The following is a 20,805-nucleotide window of genomic DNA, read 5'->3' as shown; positions in this document are numbered from 1 at the left end:
AAGATCCAAAGAAATTCAGGAACAAATGAGAACAGAAGTAATTGAGATCTATCAGTCTGGTAAAGGTTATAAAGCCATTTCTAAAGCTTTGGGACTCCAGCGAACCACAGTGAGAGCCATTATCCACAAATGCCAAAAACATGGAACAGTGGTGAACCTTCCCATTAGTGGCCGGCCAACCAAAATTACCCCAAGAGCGCAGAGACAACTCATCTGAGAGGTCACAAAAGACCCCCGGACAACGTCTAAGAACTGCAGGCCTCACTTGCCTCAATTAAGGTCAGTGTTCACGACTCCACATAAGAAAGAGACTGGGCAAAACGGCCTGCATGGCAGATTTCCAAGACACAAACCACTGTTAAGCAATAGAACATTAGGGCTCGTCTCAATTTTGCTAAGAAACATCTCAATGATTGCCAAGGCTTTTGGGAAAATACCTTGTGGACTGATGAGACTAAAGTTGAACTTTTGGAAGGCAAATGTTCCGTTACATCTGGCGTAAAAGGAACACAGCATTTCAGAAAAAGAACATCATACCAACAGTAAAATATGGTGGTGGTAGTGTGATGGTCTGGGGTTGTTTTGCTGCTTCAGGACCTGGAAGGCTTGCTGTGATAGATGGAACCATGAATTCTACTGTCTACCAAAAATCCTGAAGGAGAATGTCCGGCCATCTGTTCGTCAACTCAAGCTGAAGCGATCTTGGGTGCTGCAACAGGACAATGATCCAAAACACACCAGCAAATCCACCTCTGAATGGCTGAAGAAAAACAAAATGAAGACTTTGGAGTGGCCTAGACAAAGTTCTGACCTGAATCAATTGAGATGCTATGGCATGACCTTAAAAGGTGGTTCATGCTAGAAAACCCTAAAATAAAGCTGAATTACAACGATTCTGCAAAGATGAGTGGGCCAAAATTCCTCCAGAGCGCTGTAAACGACTCATTGCAAGTTATCAAAGCGCTTGATTGCAGTTATTGCTGCTAAGGGTGGCCCAACCAGTTATTAGGTTCAGGGGCAATTACTTTTTCACACAGGGCCATGTAGGTTTGTATTTTTTCTCCCTAAATAATAAAAACCATCATTTAAAAACTGCATTTTGTGTTTACTTGTGTTATATTTGACTAATGGTTAAATGTGTTTGATGATCAGAAACATTTTATGTGACAAACATGCAAAAGAATAAGAAATCAGGAAGGGGGCAAATAGTTTTTCACACCACTGTATAATGGGGACGTGGCTCAGGTGTTGTGATTAGCAGGTCCCAGCATCAATTACGGATGTGGACGATTTCTCACCTGTGCACTTAAGCAAGGACCGCCCGCATCATGAAGAGCCCAGGAACTGCTCCTGCCACACTACCACGCCCCCTCTATAAGCCGTGAGTGAGGCGATTACCTATTTAAAACTGGGCTTTTTCATCTAAGCTGTGGACCTGCTATACCACAAGCTGAAGTGCTACAATAAAGTGCTCCACAGTTCTCCATGCTACCCTTGGCGGTGACCATGGGCCCCTGCATTGCTGAGCTTCCAAGCTCCAAACCTGTGGTATTGTTCTAAGCCAGGGGAACTGCCCTATGTCATTTCAGGGGAACTAATGCTGCATGCAAGCTCTTCCCTGGTCCTTCCCTTATGAAGGTGTTTCAGCCGGGTAGAAGTCTCAGCTGTCCGTTACAGCCATTTACTGGCATAAGCAGGCTAAGCAACCTCTTGGGGTCTCATGCCTAGTGGGGTCTCCCGCCAACAGACAATATAGCAGTCAGAGCCTCAAAACAGGTATTTACCCTATAACTGTCAGTAACTAATTTGCAGTCCCTACCTGATTTTCACTGTGCATGTGTACTATTTTCATGCAGTTATAAACTGCATTATATTTTATGACTCTGCACAATTTTTACAATGGACATGTGTCATTTTATAAGATTACGTGAAACTTAAGTCTTAGTTTGGGATCACACTGATGTGGAATTTGTGTTTATCAACAAATAGGTCATTAAAGTTTTGCTTTGGAAGTTAACAACTTTTGACGATTACAAATAATGTTTTCACCGAGACGGTTTCACACCAGTTTAATTAGGATGGTGCAAAATGAACAATACAGTGTATCCGTGAACTTTATAATCAAGAGTATAATAGCTACATGAGCAATACATTCTTCATTATCCAATCAGATCAAACACTGAAAGTAACATGTGCTGTAAATTGTTTGTGTATGCAAGGTACAGACTGATCAACACTATAAAATGAGATGTAGTATATCCCAGCGTAACAATAGTGTGCATGCACCGAGTGGAGGAGTGAAGTCTGGGGAGTGACAAGAGTTCCATCATAAACTAAGATTACTAATAAACAATCTTAGATGCATTTTACATGCAGATAATGATCATGGAATGAAAAAGTCATGTAGATGCTTCTGATTGCTTCTGCTTCTGTGATAATTTATTTATCACCACGTACAAAGTAAACTAGTTGTTGCAAGCACAGTTTTACCTGCTAAAATATAATAAGACAAAACAGGGTTAAAAAAGTACTTTTTTATTAAAATCCTCACAGAACTAGATGAAGTCTAGATAATTCTTCTCCGTTACAACAGGCGCACACTTTCTGTTTTGTTTTGGCAAACCAAAAGGCAGACTTTACATGCAATCACGAGGGCTGTATCTCTTTTATTTCTTTAAACAATGCATTTTTGTATACTATCAGTGTACTGTGATTTGTGCCCAAACAGTTCAGTACAAACAAACAAACTGCACACTACAGGGAGAAACCTTTGATTTTGGCTATGGTAGAAAGAAGTGTAGCTTTTCAATGCTAGTAATGGTGAAAATACTGACCATAATATTGCGCCATGTTACATGTTGTGAAGTGGAAGGAGTGTCATACCTTCATAATTTGAATTTTCTTTACTAACAGCAACAGGGAAATACTTTAATGGCTCTTTCATAAAGACATAACTGTAATGCATTCCATTAGTCAAAAGAAAGTAAGAAAGTTTCCCATGTAATGTGTCCTGTTGACATTGGCCCATTTTGTAGCCCTGAATAGGATGTCATAGTCTAGGTAGATAAAGAGTGGAGAGAATAATGCAAACATTTTTTCCATCCAACATTTCTAAATAAAATCACTTTGAGAATGGCCACATCTTGTGTTATACTTAGAAATGAAGTTGGGGTGGGGATCGATCTGTTCTTAACTTAATTTTTCTCTTTGTAAAAACTTGATTGCTTTGTATGGATTGTAATAAAATTAAAAAATAAATAAAAAAAAAGAGATGAAGTTGATCATAAGTCAATTAAAAATTGTACTGGAAAAACTGTTTAATTTTATGTAAGATGTATAAACGTAAAGAATTATTCAAATTAAATTTTTTATTTAGTTCATTAACACATACAGTAGCAGATGTTTTGAGATTTATTTTATGTGCTAGTTGCCTATTAAACAAATCTTTATTTTGGACAGAAGGACGTGTAGTTTCTAATGGCTATGAGTCATTAGAGGACTAGCTGACCAAGTAATTTGTATTAGTGAACTGTAAATAAACTACTGTAGCTTACCTTTTGCTATTTTCTTTAATTTATAATCATCAGCATGGTCAATATGCACTTTAAATGCATTTGTGGCTTTCTTTTCTAATTAAAAGTTTGTAACAAATAATAAAAATTAATATCTCTAGGTTTGACTTTCATATTTTTCCATGTACTGTTATATGATTTACAGCTTTTCCTTTAGCTTTTATGTGCAGACAAAATCTTGGTAACCTTCAAATTTTGAAGCTGCTCATTACACCATGACTCGAACTCAAATGTAAAGGGCTACAGGTGTATTCTCAGTGAATAAAGTGTCATACAAATACAGTTTAAGTGTTTGGTACATTGTATTAATCCCAACGAGGATCTTTTTTCTACATACTAACTCATATAATTTTACTTCTCTGTTGTAAACTCCGTTTGCTGTTTATTATGTACACCTAGTTGGGCAGCTTTTTGCCAATTCACATTTTTTACCTTTATCAAAAAGAAATATTAATACATCCTGAAATGAGTGAAGTTTCACACTTTAAAATGTACGTCATTCCTGGATTAATTTACGAGGCTGAAGTTGGCTACTTATTCGCCAGCTACTTATTGAAATCTTCCGTTCCACCTTAAAATCTCACTCATTTGACCAAAATTGTAATTTGCTGTTTATCTAGGTTCAAATAAAAAAAGTAATAATTAAGGACGATATAAATCGATATCTTTACTTTATAGTTTATCCTCTTCAAGAACGCGGGGTTTTAAAGATAGTATACCTAAACTGTGCTTTCGGCTTCGAACCATCCTTTACTGAACACACTGACCCATCGTTTGCTTTCTAGGATGGAATCTTCACGTTTAGCAACTGAAGCCCAGCCCCTCGAGGCTCAGCCAAGTAGTACTCACCCGAATCGCACCGGCTCTTCTGGATGAGGAGAACGGGCGGTGTGTTATTCAGCTGTGCCCTCTTGTTCTCCGCCCTCAAGCGGCATAAGTTCGGGTATGTCCGCCCGTCGCTGCCGCACACCGGCTCACTGGAGTGGCACACGCACGTGCCCCGAGGTCGGCGCTTGCCAGGCGGGTAAACGCAGCGCAGACCGTCACCGCATACTCCGGCGCCGCGCCCGCCGCACTGGTCTCCCTCTCCCGCGCCGCAGATGTCACAACAGCCGCAGTCGTCCTTCACCTCCCCGTAGTAGCAGTGCTCGGGAAGTGGAGGACAGCGTGCCGTGTCACAAATATGTGGACATGGCGTCTGACGCTTTCGGAGCCGATGAGCTTCGGGTAGGACCGCTGGATGCAGGAGGATGACCAGGAGGAGCTGCTGAAGAACTGTGAGCGAGCGTGGCATCATTCTGCGAGAAAGGTGAGCTTGAACTGTTTGCTCTGCAGTTTCCAGGGATGGGACAGCGTAGTCGGGGAGAAAAAATTCGAAGACGAAAAGCACCTGTTTATTGATTGACAAGAACTGGCACCACAAATAGTTTTCGACGATTGCTTTATTCTAAAGATGCTTCGTTGCTTGCTATAGTTCTCGTTCAGTACATACGTAGCCCCCTCTTGTCTCACTCGTTAGCGTGAGCGTTCTGTGGTGGGAGGGATGAAGAAGGAAGCGTGGAAGAAGGAGGTGCGGACCTCGGGCGGGGGTCCTACAGTCGTATTCTATCGTTTTATCCGCGAATGATCTAATTCATTAATTTTCAGTTGCGTATTCATTCAATACTAAGAAGTTATAATTAAGACATAACAAGTCCGTGTTATGTATACAGCGCCTTTTGTTTTAATGTTCACCATGTAAAACCTGGAAATGTTTTACATGGACTAAACAACTGCACGTAGGTTTCAGGGAAGCAAATACAACAAAACAAGACTATACATGAGAAAACCTATAGGCTACAAAAAGCGAAGTTTGTCAAAACCTGTTAATCTGCTTTTTGCAGTCAAAAATAAGGAAAGGAGACTACTAAATATTCAGAAATAGTATTTCTGTTGAACCTTTAATTTTTGTTTTGCATTTCACTCATTAATCGGGATGGTAAAACATCTTAATAAATGTGGCAATTACAGTGATTTAGAAAGCGTTAAGACACCTTTACTTTCTTCACACATTGTGTTGAAGATTTAATTGTAAATAGATAAATTTACCATTTTTGCCCATCAATATACACTCAATAACCTAATATGATAAAGTGAAAACATGTTTTCTAAAAGGTTTGCATATTTATTAGAAGTCAAAAACTGAAATCTCTTATTCAAATAAGTATTCAGACACTTAATTTCTTTGTAAATACTCCTTTGGCAGCAATTACTGTCTTCTTGGTAAGTGTCTGCAAGCTTTACATAGATGGATTTGGGCCATTTATCCTGCTGTTCCTGTGAGATCTTTTCAAGTTCCATTAGATTGGATGGGAAGCATCTGTAAACTGCCATCTGCAGGTCTCTCCACACGTTGCATGGGGTTTAAGTATGAGCTTTGGCTGGGCCACTCAAGGACAGTCAGAGACTTGTCCAAAAGCCATTCCAGTGTTGTCTTGGCTGTGTGCTTTGGGTCATTGTCATGCTGAAAGGTAAACTGCTGTCCAAGTCTGAGGTTGTGTGTGTTCTGGAGCAGGTTTTTTTTTCATAGACTTTTCTGTATTTTGGTTACATTCCTCAGTCCCTCAATTCTGCCTAGTCACCCTGCCCCTGCCACTGAGAAGGACCCCATAACATGATGCTGCCATTAATATGCTTTTCACAGTAGTATTAGGGTGATTAGCACTGCCTGGTCTTCAGCAGACACAATACTTGGAATTCTGCCCGAAGAGTTCAGTTTTTGTCTCATCAGACCAGATAATCTTTTTCCTCATGCTCTTAGAGTCCTTTAAACTGTCATGTTACTCACAAGTGTCTTCCGCCTAGCCAAACTACCATAACTGCTTGATTGATGCAGTGGTGTTGAGATAGTCATCCTTCTGACAGGTTCTCCCATCTCTTCAAAAGATCTATTAGAGTGACCATTGGGTTCTTGGTTATATCCCTGACCAAGGCCCTTCTTGCCTTATTGCTGAATTGTGGGACCTTATGTACACAGGCATGTTCCTTTCTAAAAAATTTTTAGCACAGGTGGACAACGGACAGTAATTACACTCTAGACATATCTCATTCTCTTTTCTGTCCCCCCTGGCCATTGGACCTTAATCTTATTCAATGTTAATTAATTTTTCTATTCTTTATTATGTAAAGCACTTTGAGCTACTGTTTGTATGAAAATGTGCTATATAAATAAATGTTGTTGTTGTTGTTGATGTATAATTAAAGCAAACAGTATGCACCTGACCACAACATGGAGTGCCACAGCAACAGGTCTGAATACTTCTATAAGTGTGACATTTCAGTTTTTGATTTTTAGTACATTTTCAAATTTCAAAACATGTTTTCACTTCGTCATTATTGGTTATTGAGGTTCGATTAATGGGCAAAAGGGGTAAATATTTCCATGTAAATTAAATCTCTAATACAGCGAAGTGTGCATAAAGTGAAGGTGTCTGAATACCTCCTGAATCCATTATAACATGAAAATGTATTTTTTCACCTTGCACCATGCTCTGTAGATCTAGTTATTAATGGCATACAACATTTGCTTCAATAAACTGCCTTTAATCCTGAAGGATGCAACAAGATAATTGTCAAAAATTCCTGTCTCTCTATATATATAAAAAAAATCCTGGAATGAAGAAGCAAGGCGATGATACATGATCTTCTCGGAAGACATTTAAAAGACCCACGAGACAAAAAAGACTGGCCACGGAGTGTCTCGCGGGGACCATAAACATGAGACTTCGTGCCAAGAGATTGTCCCAGGGCAGTCTCGCGGGGACGTGGAATATAAGATTCTTGTAAGACATGCCCTTCTTATCAAATAGAAGCATGGGCAGCCAGCAAAACATTCAGTCATGTAAAGTCACGTGGCACACACAGATCCTGTGCTCTCAGCAAAGAAGAAAGAGCAGCGCAATACACATGCAGAGAAAGGTACAGAATATGAAAGCAGTAAAATTCGAAAGTATTGTAGCGTCCCAGCCAAGCTGAAGCCTTTTTTGTTTTAAGTGACTGTTAGGTTCGATCAAGGGAGAGCAGAGTACAGTACGGAAGACTGATAGCTAGGTGCTGATTGATGCGGTAAGGGGGAGGTGAGACCCATGGGAGGAGGGTTGGAGAGGATGCTAGAAAGTTGTGTTTGGGGTTACGCAGTCGGCGATTGTTAAAGTAGAACTTTTGTGACACTTTATTACGCCAGTCGCTACAGTATCAAAAAAAAGATAGTACAGATCGCATTGACGCAAACAAAAGGAAATTAGTTTAAGTCAGAGAATTTCAAAAACATTGTAGAGAAAAGCCAAGCAAAATGACACCTTTTATTGGCTAACTAAAAAGATTACAATATGCAAGCTTTCGAGGCAACTCAGGCCCCTTCTTCAGGCAAGATGTGTTTACCTCAAATGCATTTATTGGTTACTTTGCAAAAAAAATTAGGAAGACGAGCTGTTTATTGATGCAGTAAGAAACGAATCGATGAATGAAACCTCTTATCTTTACAACGATTGACAAACACGGAATGTAACTTGAACACAGCACATTGTGGTGTTATGGGTCCACAGCTCGTTGAGTAAAGGCCATTTTTAAATAAATAATCAATGTGCTCGCGGCTTAGTGAGGGGACGTTGGGCCATAGTGGGCCGCGGGACGATCCGTAGGGTGTGGGCGTTTCTCACCTAGTGCACAGGTGAGGAACTGCCCACATTCATGATTGTCCCGTGGCTAATGCTGCAGCTGCTGTGGCCCTCGTCATTTTAAAAGCGAGTCGGTTTTAGGGGGGAGAAACGATCGGAGAGTGAAAGGAAAGAAGAGGACGGAGGTTACCGGGAGCAGGAGAAGAAGCGGGCGGTGCGTGAGTGTGGTGAGCGCGCGATCGAGCGCTCGTGGACAGCTGCGTGGAAGCTGGGTGTTAGGCCGACACCCAGGCGTTTGTGTTGATGTCGCTCCCGCTGGCGATCAGGTAGCGGGAGTGACCAGGGAAGGCGACTGGCGCATGAAGGCCATTGAAGGCAGCGGAAGTCGGAGACTTGGTGGTGGGAATCCCCAGCGTGGCGACCTGGCGTTGTGGAAACCAAGTTCTCGGGACTGGGATGAGTGCCATACGAAGCCAGGGATCGGGAGGTCTCCAGTCTCGTGCGTGTGTTTCAGGAGGGCAGCTGCAGAGAGCGTCTTGCCTGCTGCGATGCCCAAACGGGATTAGCAGGTGAGACGCTAACAGAAGAGCACTGGATTTGATTGTTGGTTTTTAAGACTGCTTCCTGATCATTTTAACCTCCGATTTTAAGGATTGTTTTTTCTATTTATTGGTTTTACTCCTCGTTTTCATTTAATGGATTATTTATTTATTTATTGAAGAACTTGGAGAGTACTGCACTATTTATGAACACTGTTTTTGTTTTGTTGATTTTTAATAAAAGCACTGTTGCACTTTTTGTATACCTTCCCCTTGCTGGAATTATTTGCCTCCATTGACTAGCTCACTCGGCAACATTATCGACGGTGTTGGGTTCATGTGCTTCCAACAGCAAAGGGAGTGTGGAGCCAGAACCCACATCGTCACACACATCCTATAAATACGGTCCTGATTGAAAGAAATAATGATAATCAAATCCTTGATGACAGCAACACTCAATAACAATCACAAAACAATTACTGTATATTGACAATCATGTTACGTTATTTTTAAAATATTCCCTTTTCTTTTTCATAACTTCTTTAACACACTACTTCTCCACTGTGAATATATATATATACCCCGATCTACATACTCTCAAATAGACAAGCCACACGCCGTGGCACAATGGTAGAGGCTTTGCCTCTAGTGCCGACATCCAAGATTCGATTCCCGAGAGGGGATGTACTGAGTATGTATGTGTGCTTCCCGAATCATTTTACCCTCGCATCTCCTTGGTTTGGGACGTATGAAAAAATATACGGTTAACGCAGAATCATGTTACGTTATTTTTAAAATGTTTACTTTTCTTAGCACAAGCACAGCTGAGAAGCTTCGATGCATGTACTCCATAACGCATTAAAAAAATAACACATTTAATCACACTTTCAATTCCAAGCAAAGGGGAGCTTTTGTCAATGCATGATTTCCTGGTACATCGATTACACTGATGCTCACATCCCAGCTGCAAAAATGTTAGAGTCGGACTAAAGCGCGTTCCTACGACTGATCTGAGCAAAATTTCATTTCAAAAGACTACCCGAGCGAAGCCTTGATAAAAGCATGGTTTTGTGCACACTGAAAAGCAAGCAAAATTAGATGCATTACAGAAAGCGGACTTTGTGGCTCTTACTGGGGATCATTGGACTTCCGTGACCGTTAGTAATTCTAATTACATCTAATTACAAAATGTTCAATGATCACACTGTTTTAGCCTAATGTACAAAATAATTTTGGCTGAGGTTACTCAGAGTTTAAAGATTAAGTTGGTCAAATTACCTTTTATGTTTCTGACTTATTTTTTTAAGAAGAAAAACTGCACTTTATGTTGAAATTTTGGTTATTATTATTTAAAGACAATACCATTCTGAAAATGTACTTAAAGTACTTAAACTACCACTTTATTTTTAAGTCTGCCCAATTTTAACCAGGGATGATATTTTTGTTTCTGTTTTGAATTCAAATGCAGTTTAAAAGCATTTTTTTTCAGAAATTAAAACAGCTTGAGTTTACAATATTCATGTCCATGTCTATTATTTGATTCTGTAAGCCCACTAAAACCCTTTTAAATTAAAAAAACATTTGCGATTTGGGGCAAATTTACGTGTGCGATTACATACGATTAATCAAGATTAATTCTTACACAGCCTCTAATTAATTGGTTTAATTTTTTTAATTGAGTCCCACCCCTAATATATATATGTAGATATATATGTAGATTTGAATATATATGTGTATATACAGTATATATGTAGATATGTATGTGTGTATATATATGTATATATATAACTGTGTATATATGTGTATATATGTATATATATATTTGTATATGTGTATATGTATGTATATGTATATACTGTATATATATGATGTATATATATATGTTTATATATGTGTGTGTGTGTGTCTGTGTGTATATATATATATATATATATATATATATATATGCCAGCAACACTCATGACAATGACAAAACAATTATATTGTCAATCATGTTACGTTATTATTAAAATGTTTCCTTTTCTTTTTACTTCTTGCCAAGTGCGGGTATTTTGCTATATATATATATGACAACAACACTCATATCAATGACAAAACAATTACATTAACAATCATCTTACGTTATTTTTAAAATGTTTCCTTTTCTTTTTCATAACTTCTTTAACACACTACTTCTCCGCTGCGAAGCACGGGTATTCTGCTAGTTTTTTTATATTTTAAGCCCTTATAATCTCTCCCACACTATTATAAACATTTCCCACACAGTTATACAGCATAAACCCTTTGTATTCTCTTAGATATTAGGTAAGATTCATTTAAATTATGTATGTAAACACACTGTTTATATACAGTAAAACCTCAATATTATTTTAAAGATATCAAGCGTCTCCGATATCACATATGTTACAGCCATTACGATAGACAGGCCATCAGCAATAAATACGTACAATGCAAGAAAAATTGTATACAGTAAATGCGTGTACAGTGACACTAAACTTACGTACATGTACTAAGTACTTTAAGTAGAAAATGAATTATGGTTACTCACCAACAATGACACGACGACTTGTCCAATAACGATGAGTTTAATTTTACTGCACAACAAAGGAGAGCGTTACAGCTCTTCTAAAGGAGCCTCTTCAGGCAACTGTGCAGCACCGCCGTTGTTCTCCTTCCGGCTGTCTTCAATCCAAATCCGTAAAGCAGATTCCATCCAGACTACTGCCTTATTACATCCATTTACAACTCGTTTTGCACCCTGGATAAAAGGACACTGCGGCCGTAGATCTTATATTCCTTTCCTACTTTTTAAATAAAAAGAATCGTAGCCTTATTGAAGCAGTAGCAGGAGCAGATCATTTTGGAGCCATAATGAAGGGCTTGACTACGCACAAAGATAAACACAAAAGGGCACAAAAGTTAACTCTTTACACAGCGAAACACGTTGATGCTGAATGAGCAAGACAAGACAAGACAAGAATCAAATCCGGCGCTCCGTCGCTGAGCCATTCAGCACACAGGAACTTAACTGCATGCTCTGATTGGTTAGCTTCTCAGCCATCCGCCAATAGCGTCCCTTGTATGAAATCAACTTGGCAAACCAACTGAGGGAGCATGTACAGGAAGTAAAAAGACCCATTGTCTGCAGAACCCACAAAGCAGTGAAAAATCCACATTATATATTTAGATATGCTTACATATAAAATCCGCGAAAGTCGAAGCGCGATATAGCGAGGGATTACTGTATTACAAAAATATCATTCTGATAGCATTTCATAATTGAAATGTTTTAATATTAAATTTATCCAGACTTTTTATACTTATATTCATTATACTATACTGTGTTTGTATGTAAGGAACTATGTATTCTTGTCGGGGACTTTGTTTTCTATCATCATCCAATCTCTCCTTTGCAGTATACTAATGGGTTAAACTTTCTGTATGCTTAAAGAACTCACCTGTATTTCACCCTGACATGTCTCTTAGTGTAAATAACTGCTTGATATCCCTATGTTCTTATCTAATCCTTGCTCAAAAATGATTACTAATAGTCATGTTTTCTTCTATCTCAAGAATCGTGGACAGGGTTTTCATTTTGTTTTCTAAGTTGTTATCCTTCCATCAAAGATCATATTTATCTGTTGAGAAGGCATTTTCAGAGAAAACTACAACTAGGTCAATTCATTCTTTTTGGAACCCACTTTATCTGATCAGTATATTGGATTTAGTCATCATAATCCTCATTCAAATACACACGTACTGACACTCAAACAGGACTATTCTGGAATTTTCAGTTAATTAAAAATGATTGGCTTTGAGAATGTAGGAGGAAAACCAGACTACCTAAAGGAAAACCCATTTAGACACAAGGAGAATATTCATACTCCTTCCTGACAACAATCAGGTGCAGGGTATAGGTTTATTCCCAGAACACTGCATTACCATGCTGCTTAAAATCATAAAGACAAACTTTTTTATTCTTAAGAAATTTGTAATGACATCTGTTTGGTACACCTAAGTTATCTAAGTAATAGTTAATGGTAGCATTTAGACATGAAAATTAAAGAAGCTACACTAGTTGTTAAAAATATTCTCATTCCAAATATCCTAGGGAATTCTATTTTCAAGCATTTGTCATATAAGAAACTACTGATAGTGTGCTTTCATGTGTAAAGAAATAGAATTGCTATTCATATACTTAAGTTGAGCACAACATGGTGAGCTAATTTTAAAGAGTTCTATTATCTTTTTGTAATGGTGTTAACGTGATTCGGCGTGTTAGAACCCAAACAGCAGTACAAGACTGTATAATGTAGATAGGCTTTTCATTTTTATTATTAAATTTACCTACTGCTAAGACAGGTCTTGCTTTGTCTGTTGCTTGCCTGCCTGTGACAACAATTGGTTTAGTCTTTTAAAGGATGATTGCTTCTGCAAGCAATTTCTTGCCTGTTTACTCTATAAAGTAAAAAAAATGCCCTCCACCTCCACCCCAACTATTACAGATTTTTAAAAAAATATATTTGTACAGCAGCCTTATAGTATCCATAATGACATTAAAAATATTTGTTCTCCATCTGCAAGAAGTCTCCTGGAGGCATTTCAAGTTCAATAAAGGCCAACCTAAAATCAGAACTATTAAGCAATTTCATCAGGACACACACACATCTACCTGTACAGTATGTGTGTCAGTTTTACTTTTGCAATCAGGAAGAATTGTTGGTAACCCAACTTACCATGTGTTTGTTAATCCATCCATCCATCCATCCATCCATCCATCTATCCATCCATCCTCTTCCGCTTATCCGGGGTCGGGTCGCAGGGGTAGCAGCTTAAGCAGAGAGGCCCAGACTTCCCTCTCCCCGGCTACTTCTTCAAGCTCTTCTGGGAGAATCCCAAGACGTTCCCAGGCCAGCTGGGAGACATAGTCCCTCCAGCGTGTCCTGGGTCTTTCCCGGGGCCTCCTCCTGGTTGGACGTGCCCGGAACACCTCACCCAGGAAGCGTCCAGGAGGCATCCTGATCAGATGCACGAGCCACCTCATCTGACTCCTCTCTACTCTGAGCCCCTCCCGGATGACTGAGCTTCTCACCCTATCTTTAAGGGAAAGCCCAGACACCCTGCGGAGGAAACTCATTTCAGCTGCTTGTATTCGTGATCTCGTTCTTTCGGTCACTACCCATAGCTCATGACCATAGGTGAGGGTAGGAACATAGATCGACTGGTAAATTGAGAGCTTTGCCTTACGGCTCAGCTCCTTTTTCACCACGACAGACCGATGCAGAGCCCGCATCACTGCAGATGCCGCACCGATCCGCCTGTCAATCTCTCGGTCCATTCTTCCCTCACTCGTGAACAAGACCCCGAGATACTTGAACTCCTCCACTTGGGGCAGAATCTTACCCCCAACCCTGAGAGGGCATTCCACCCTTTTCTGGCTGAGGACCATGGTCTCGGATTTGGAGGTGCTGATTCTCATCCAAGCCGCTTCACACTCAGCTGTGAACCGCTCCAGAGAGACCTGAAGATCACAGCCTGATGAAGCAAACAGGACAACATCATCTACAAAAAGCAGTGACCCAATCCTGAGTCCACCAAACCGGACCCCTTCAACACCCTGGCTGTGCCTAGAAATTCTGTTATGTACAGAATCAAGGACAAAGTGCAGCCCTTGCAGAGTCCAATTCTCACTGGAAACGGGCTCGACTTACTGCCGGCAATGCGGACCAAGCTCTGACACCGGTTGTACAGGGACCGAACAGCCCTTATCAAGGGGTCCAGTACCTCATACTTCCGGAGCACCCCCCACAGGATTTCCCGAGGGACACGGTCGAACGCCTTTTCCAAGTCCATAAAACACATGTAGACTGGTTGGGCAAACTCCCATGCACCCTCCAGGATTCTGCTAAGGGTGTAGAGCTGGTCCACTGTTCTGCAACCAGGACGAAAACTACACTGTTCCTCCTGAATCCGAGATTCGACTATCCGACGGACCCTCCTCTCCAGAACCCCCGAATAGACTTTTCCAGGGAGGCTGAGGAGTGTGATCCCTCTGTAGTTGGAACACACCGTCCGGTCCCCTTTTTTTAAAGAGGGGGACCACCACCCCGGTCTGCCAATCCAGAGGCACTGTCCCCGATGTCCATGCGATGTTGCAGAGACGTGTCAACCAAGACAGTCCTACAACATCCAGAGCCTTAAGGAACTCGGGCGTATCTCATCCACCCCCGGGGCCGTGCCACCAAGGAGTTTTTTGACCACCTCGGTGACTTCAGTCCCAGAGATGGGAGAGCCCACTTCAGAGTCCCCGGGCTCTGCTTCCTCATTGGAAGGCATGTTAGTGGGATTGAGGAGGTCTTCGAAGTACTCCCCCCACCGACCCACAACGTCCCGAGTTGAGGTCAGCAGCGCACCATCCCCACCATATACGGTGTTGACACTGCACTGCTTCCCCCTCCTGAGATGCCGGACGGTTAATTATTAATTAAGGTTTGTTAATCCATGCCCACATTTGTATCAGAAAATAAAAAATTAATAGTGATTGAAATATCTAAAAGAAGAGGTTTAAGAATGAACCACCTACTTAGCTGGTACAGTATCTTCCAGTTACTGCAAGACATTGCCCACTAATTAAACAATTGTTTGAAATGAAGTCAGAAGATACAGCTCTTAATTTCACAAAGAAGTTAAAGTTCAGCTGCCATGCATTTCTTAGCCTATTGACAGAAAGTGATTTCACTAATGTAACAGCTCATTTTATAGCAAAGATTGACCCAATTTAAGAAACTAGTTGAATCAGGATATGTAACCATTAAGGTAATCCATGTTTATATAAATAATAAGTATTTTTAATAAAGAAAAAAACACTAAAGTCCTAAATACACTTATCAGTTAAAAGACACTATATTTCTTTCTTTGTAACCATTAAGTTCTATCTGATATTCGTTGATGGTAGTTATCTACGTAGACCATACCAGACTTGTATATCCTTTTCAGCACTCTTCAGTTCCTTCTAGAAAATTACCAGAACAACCAAAATATTTACTACAGCCCCTCCTATGTATTTATTCATCTTATGCCTCTTTTCAGTTTAATTTGCAATTGCATGGAGTATGGGGATGCAGGAGGAATCCTTGCTAGATGTTCATCCCATCAATATAGAGCAGTAGTATCTTACACATTGCGGTTTTCACAACCTGTTTAAGTTCATACCCATTCATGGAAAGTGAACTTAATGACCCTGATGACGATACTAATTTCAGACACATATACCTGTGGTCATATTCCTTTGTTTGCTACCCAAAAATAGTGAATATATACTGATTAATATTTGCAGTATTTATGACCAAGGGCTTAGCTTCTGCTTAATCACCATTTAATATTCATCAGCCAGTCTCATCGTAATGATCATGCTCAAAACTCCAAGATACATAAATTACTGCAGTTGTGGTAGCATCTTTACGTAAATAACCTAAATTGGAAGGTGTTTTATCTTCTTCCAAACAATATTTATTTTTATAGCACATTTTTATGCAGACAACATAGCTCAGAGTACTTTATAAGATGTCAAAGAGTAGTGGCATGCAAATAAAAACACATTATTTAAGAATAATAATGCATGCACAAATAGTATACAAAAATAATTAGTGCAGATATAGATAAGAAAGATACTGCATACGTATAATTCAGATAAATAGAGTCCTTAAATGTAGAATTGTTTTTTTAAGTCTATAAAACATGGTCCGATGATAAGGTTAGCTGGCCAGGGTGGACAGAAAAAAAAAAACAAACTCAAGTTAAGCTGGTTAAAAAAAACAGAATTTGTAGGGGTTCCAAGCCAAAAGACCACCCAGTCCCCACTGGGCATTCTGATTAACATAAATGTTCTTAAGTAGTTGTTTGGGTTTTTTTAAGGCTAAATCTTAGAGGATTTGACACAGGGGATCTCATTGGAATTCGGGGTGTCCACTTTCATTCAAACATCACAGGTGACTGCACAGGACTTTGATCAGGTGCTGGTGGCATATAACACCACCACAGAAGAACCAAAAAAGAAAACAGAGAAAAGTAAAGATTAATAAATATTACAGGTTCATTAAAGAGTATGCTAATTCTATGCATATCTAGTTTATTAAGGGTAGAATTTAAATGTAGTTACAAAAAGGCCACATTAATAAAACTTGATTTTTATACATTTTTTAAAATGATCCAGTGTTAGCCTGTTGTGTCTGTGTAAATTATTCCAGATTTTTGGTGCATGACAGTAAAAAGCTGTCTCACCACTTCTTTTATGCTTGCCTCTTGGAATAATAAGCAGACCGCTATTAGCAGATCTAAGCTTATAACTTGGAATGCATTTGTAGTATTTTAAATTCAGTTCTAAAGGACATGGGTAAACAATGTAACAGTACTAAAACTGCTGCAATGTGCTCAAATCTTCATTTTTTGGGTAAGGTTTTCTCTTTTTGTTGCTGCCTATGCTTCACACGGCTTCAAAAACAGAATAATATATGTTGAAGTTAGGTAAACACAGGGGAATAACCTGTTTTGCAACTAGGGATGCAACTCTCATTAACCTAAGTTTAAATTCACAAAACATATGTGGTACCTTGTTCATTTTTCCATGATATTTGAATGCAAAAGGAAGATAAGACTCCCTCTTCAAGGAGAGTTACACAATTGTTAAGCATAGTTCTCATTCTTTAAGTGCAGATGTTGAATGTCATGCAACAGTGGCCCTGGAATACGATACTTTCAGTAGTTCCCAAATTTAAAATCCTCATACTTTGCCTGTGAGTAATCAGTTATAAATGGTAAACATTCAGACTTTTAAGAAATCATGCATAGTGATTTTAGTTGGTTTAAATCTATTTAGACTGAGAAGACAATATTTAGAATTCAGAATTTCATAGTCAAATTAAGAAAAGATAGGACAATTTGCAGGGTAAATTTAAAAACCAAAAAGTTATTTCTGGAATAATTTTTGGCAGTGTTTTTGCACAGATTTGTGAATTAGTTCAATAAAACCACAGAGGAGATATGAGTTTTAAATACTTGTTGTTTTAAATACTTCAGAATTACCGTTGTGGCATAGCAATCAGTGTCAAATATGGAACCTGTGCATTGCATTGTGCTTACTATGATAAAAGCATAATTACAAAAAATATATCACCAGGGCCTTACAGATAAGTGCTCATGCAAAATAAAAATATAAAAGGCACATTAAAAAAAATAAAGTTTATTAAAACAGGTCTTGACTCAAACTATCCTATCCAAGAATCCATCTAAAAATAAAGTGTTGATGCACTGCTCCATGATTAAACTGTTATCCTCTTAACTCTTACTGAGTCTAAAGCTGAGTATCCTGTCCAAGGAGTTCTAGGGAGTAGCAATACACACAACATAGTGCTTCTTTTTGAAAATGACAATTCAAAGAAATTATGACCTTTGCAAAGGCATGCTAATCAAGACACCCAACAACATTCAGTAGCTTCAGCTAACATAATATTTTTCAGTTTACAATTATTTCCACAACCACCAATATTATTTAGGTACCAAAATGGTCCCAGCTCTGCCAGACACCTCTGCCACTGGCTTCCCTAAAAAAACAGATTATCTGCTATGTACAGAAATTCCTTTGTAGCTATTCTGAAGATGAGATTTAAACTTATTCTGAAAGAACAAATTCACTGGGCTTCCCAGGACCTCATTACCAGTCTGGACTGTTTGCCTAAGCTCCAGTATCTTGCTCAGCATAAAAGAAATATTCTGCACTCTAACAGTCTGTTTTCGAGGAAGTTAAAGTCTATCTTGGTCTGTCCCAGACATACTTCTCCCATGACTGATATTGCAGCTGGCTCACACCTTTAACCTTGACAGTGGTGAGTCATTTGCAGCCCCATTTGGATATACCTAAGTAGGCCAATGGAGTGTCACTAGAATCTATTTTTGAATTCATTTTAGAGCAGGGGTCCCCAACTAGGGTCATTCTAACCCTTTTCTTAATTAGTAACCTGTTTTTGCTGCTAATTAACTTCTTTTGAATTCATTTTAATGGACTTGCTTTTTAGAAATTTGTTCCCCTGAATTTCTTCACTGTTCCTCTGAATTGCTTCATTTCCTTCCTTAAATGGTACCCAAACAGAAATGAAATGTGAAGTTGATGAGCCAACAGAAGACCAACCATGTCAGGGCCTGAAACTCCAACCAATTTTGCTCCAACCAGTCAATTAATTTGGGCTGTAACTCTTGTTGTTAATTAAACCTATTCTATTAATTCCATGTCTCGTTGCTGCTCTCATTGTGCAATAACATATATTTCATAAAGTATTGATTTTCTCTTTTCTAAGAGCACTGTTAAAATGTTTTGTGGATTTGAGCAGATCAGCATTCCTGAGACCTTCACTTGTTTTCAGATACAACAACAACAACAACATTTATTTATATAGCACATTTTCATACAAACAGTAGCTCAAAGTGCTTTACATATTAAAGAATAGAAAAATGAAAGACATAATTATAAAAAATAAATCAACATTAACATCGAATAAGAGTAAGGTTCAATGGCCAGGGGACAGAAAAACAAAAACTCCAGGCGGCTGGAGAAAAATAAAATCTGTAGGGATTCCAGACCATGATACCGCCCAGTCCCCTCTGGGCATTCTACCTAACATAAATGAAACAGTCCTCTTTGGATTTAGGGTTCTCACGGAAGGGCTTGATGATGATGATGGTCACGTAGACTTCTTCCTTTTAATCCGTCCATCATTGTTGGAGCATCATGAAGCTTTGAGTAGGTGGAGGTGGCGCAGGCCACCACCACAAAGAAACCGGAAAAAGAAACAGAAAAGAGAGTAGGGGTCAGTACCGATTTTAGAGCCACCATGAATAGTTGTTATGATGAATTGAACATACAGAGTATCAGGATTAAGTTAAATTACGATTAAAATGAAGTTATAAAAAGGCCATGTTAAAGTAATGTGTTTTCAGCAGTGTTTTAAAGTGCTCTACTGTATCAGCCTGGCGAATTCCTATTGGCAGGCTATTCCAGATTTTAGGTGCATAACAGCAGAAGGCCGCCTCACCACTTCTTTTAAGTTTTGTTCTTGGAATTCTAAGGAGACACTCATTTGAGGATCTGAGGTTACGATTTGGAATATAAGGTGTCAGACATTCCGATATATAAGATGGGGCGAGATTATTTAAGGCTTTATAAACCATAAGCAGAATTTTAAAGTCAATTCTGAATGACACAGGTAACCAGTGTAGTGACATCAAAACTGGAGTAATGTGTTCTGATTTTCTTTTCCTAGTTAGGATTCTAGCAGCTGCATTCTGCACTAGTTGCAAGCGATTTATATCTTTTTGGGTAGTCCTGAGAGGAGTGCGTTACAGTAATCTAGTCGACTGAAAACAAGCGCGTGAACTAATTTCTCAGCATCTTTCAGTGATAAAGAGGTCTAACTTTACTTATGTTTCTTAAGTGAAAAATGCTGTCCTAATGATCTGATTAATATGTGATTTAAAATTCAGATTACAGTCAACAATCACCCCTAAGCTTTTTACCTCCGTCTTGACTTTTAATCCTAATGTATCCAGTTTATTTCTAATAGCCTCATTGTATCCATTATTGCTGATCACTAAAATTTCAGTTTTCTCTTTATTTAACTTGAGAAAATTACTATTCATCCATTCTGAGATACTAGTCAGACATTGTGTTAGTGAATCAATAGAATCGGGTCATCAGGTGCTATTGATAAGTACAGCTGTGTGTCATCAGCATAGCTGTGGTAGCTCACGTTGTGCCCTGAGATAATCTGACCTAACGGAAGCATGTAGATTGAGAATAACAGCGGACCCAGGATAGAGCCTTGTGGAACACCATATTGGATATCATGTGTCTTGAGTTGTAATTCCCACAACTAACAAAATATTTTCTCCCTGTCAGGTAGGATTCAAACCAATTTAAGACACTGCCAGAGAGGCCCACCCATTGACTAAGGCGATTTCTAAGAATGTTGTGATCAATGGTGTCAAATG

General features: G+C 39.1%; 1 protein-coding gene across 1 annotated transcript in view; it reads right to left on the bottom strand.

The window, feature by feature from the left end:
- Nucleotides 1-5,314, bottom strand: part of htra4 (HtrA serine peptidase 4) — a 103,940-nt gene extending 98,626 nt beyond the window's left edge. The window contains exon 1 of the mRNA XM_039769243.1: nucleotides 4,422-5,314. Within this exon, the coding sequence (XP_039625177.1) occupies nucleotides 4,422-4,869 (448 nt within the window). The 5' untranslated portion in view covers nucleotides 4,870-5,314. The remainder of the gene's footprint in view (nucleotides 1-4,421) is intronic.
- Nucleotides 5,315-20,805: the final 15,491 nt, after the last annotated feature.

The sequence above is a fragment of the Polypterus senegalus genome, chromosome 11 (assembly GCF_016835505.1).
Source record: "Polypterus senegalus isolate Bchr_013 chromosome 11, ASM1683550v1, whole genome shotgun sequence".
In the NCBI taxonomy this organism is placed as follows: Eukaryota; Metazoa; Chordata; class Cladistia; order Polypteriformes; family Polypteridae; genus Polypterus; species Polypterus senegalus.
This window is presented reverse-complemented; position numbering and strand designations above follow the sequence as displayed.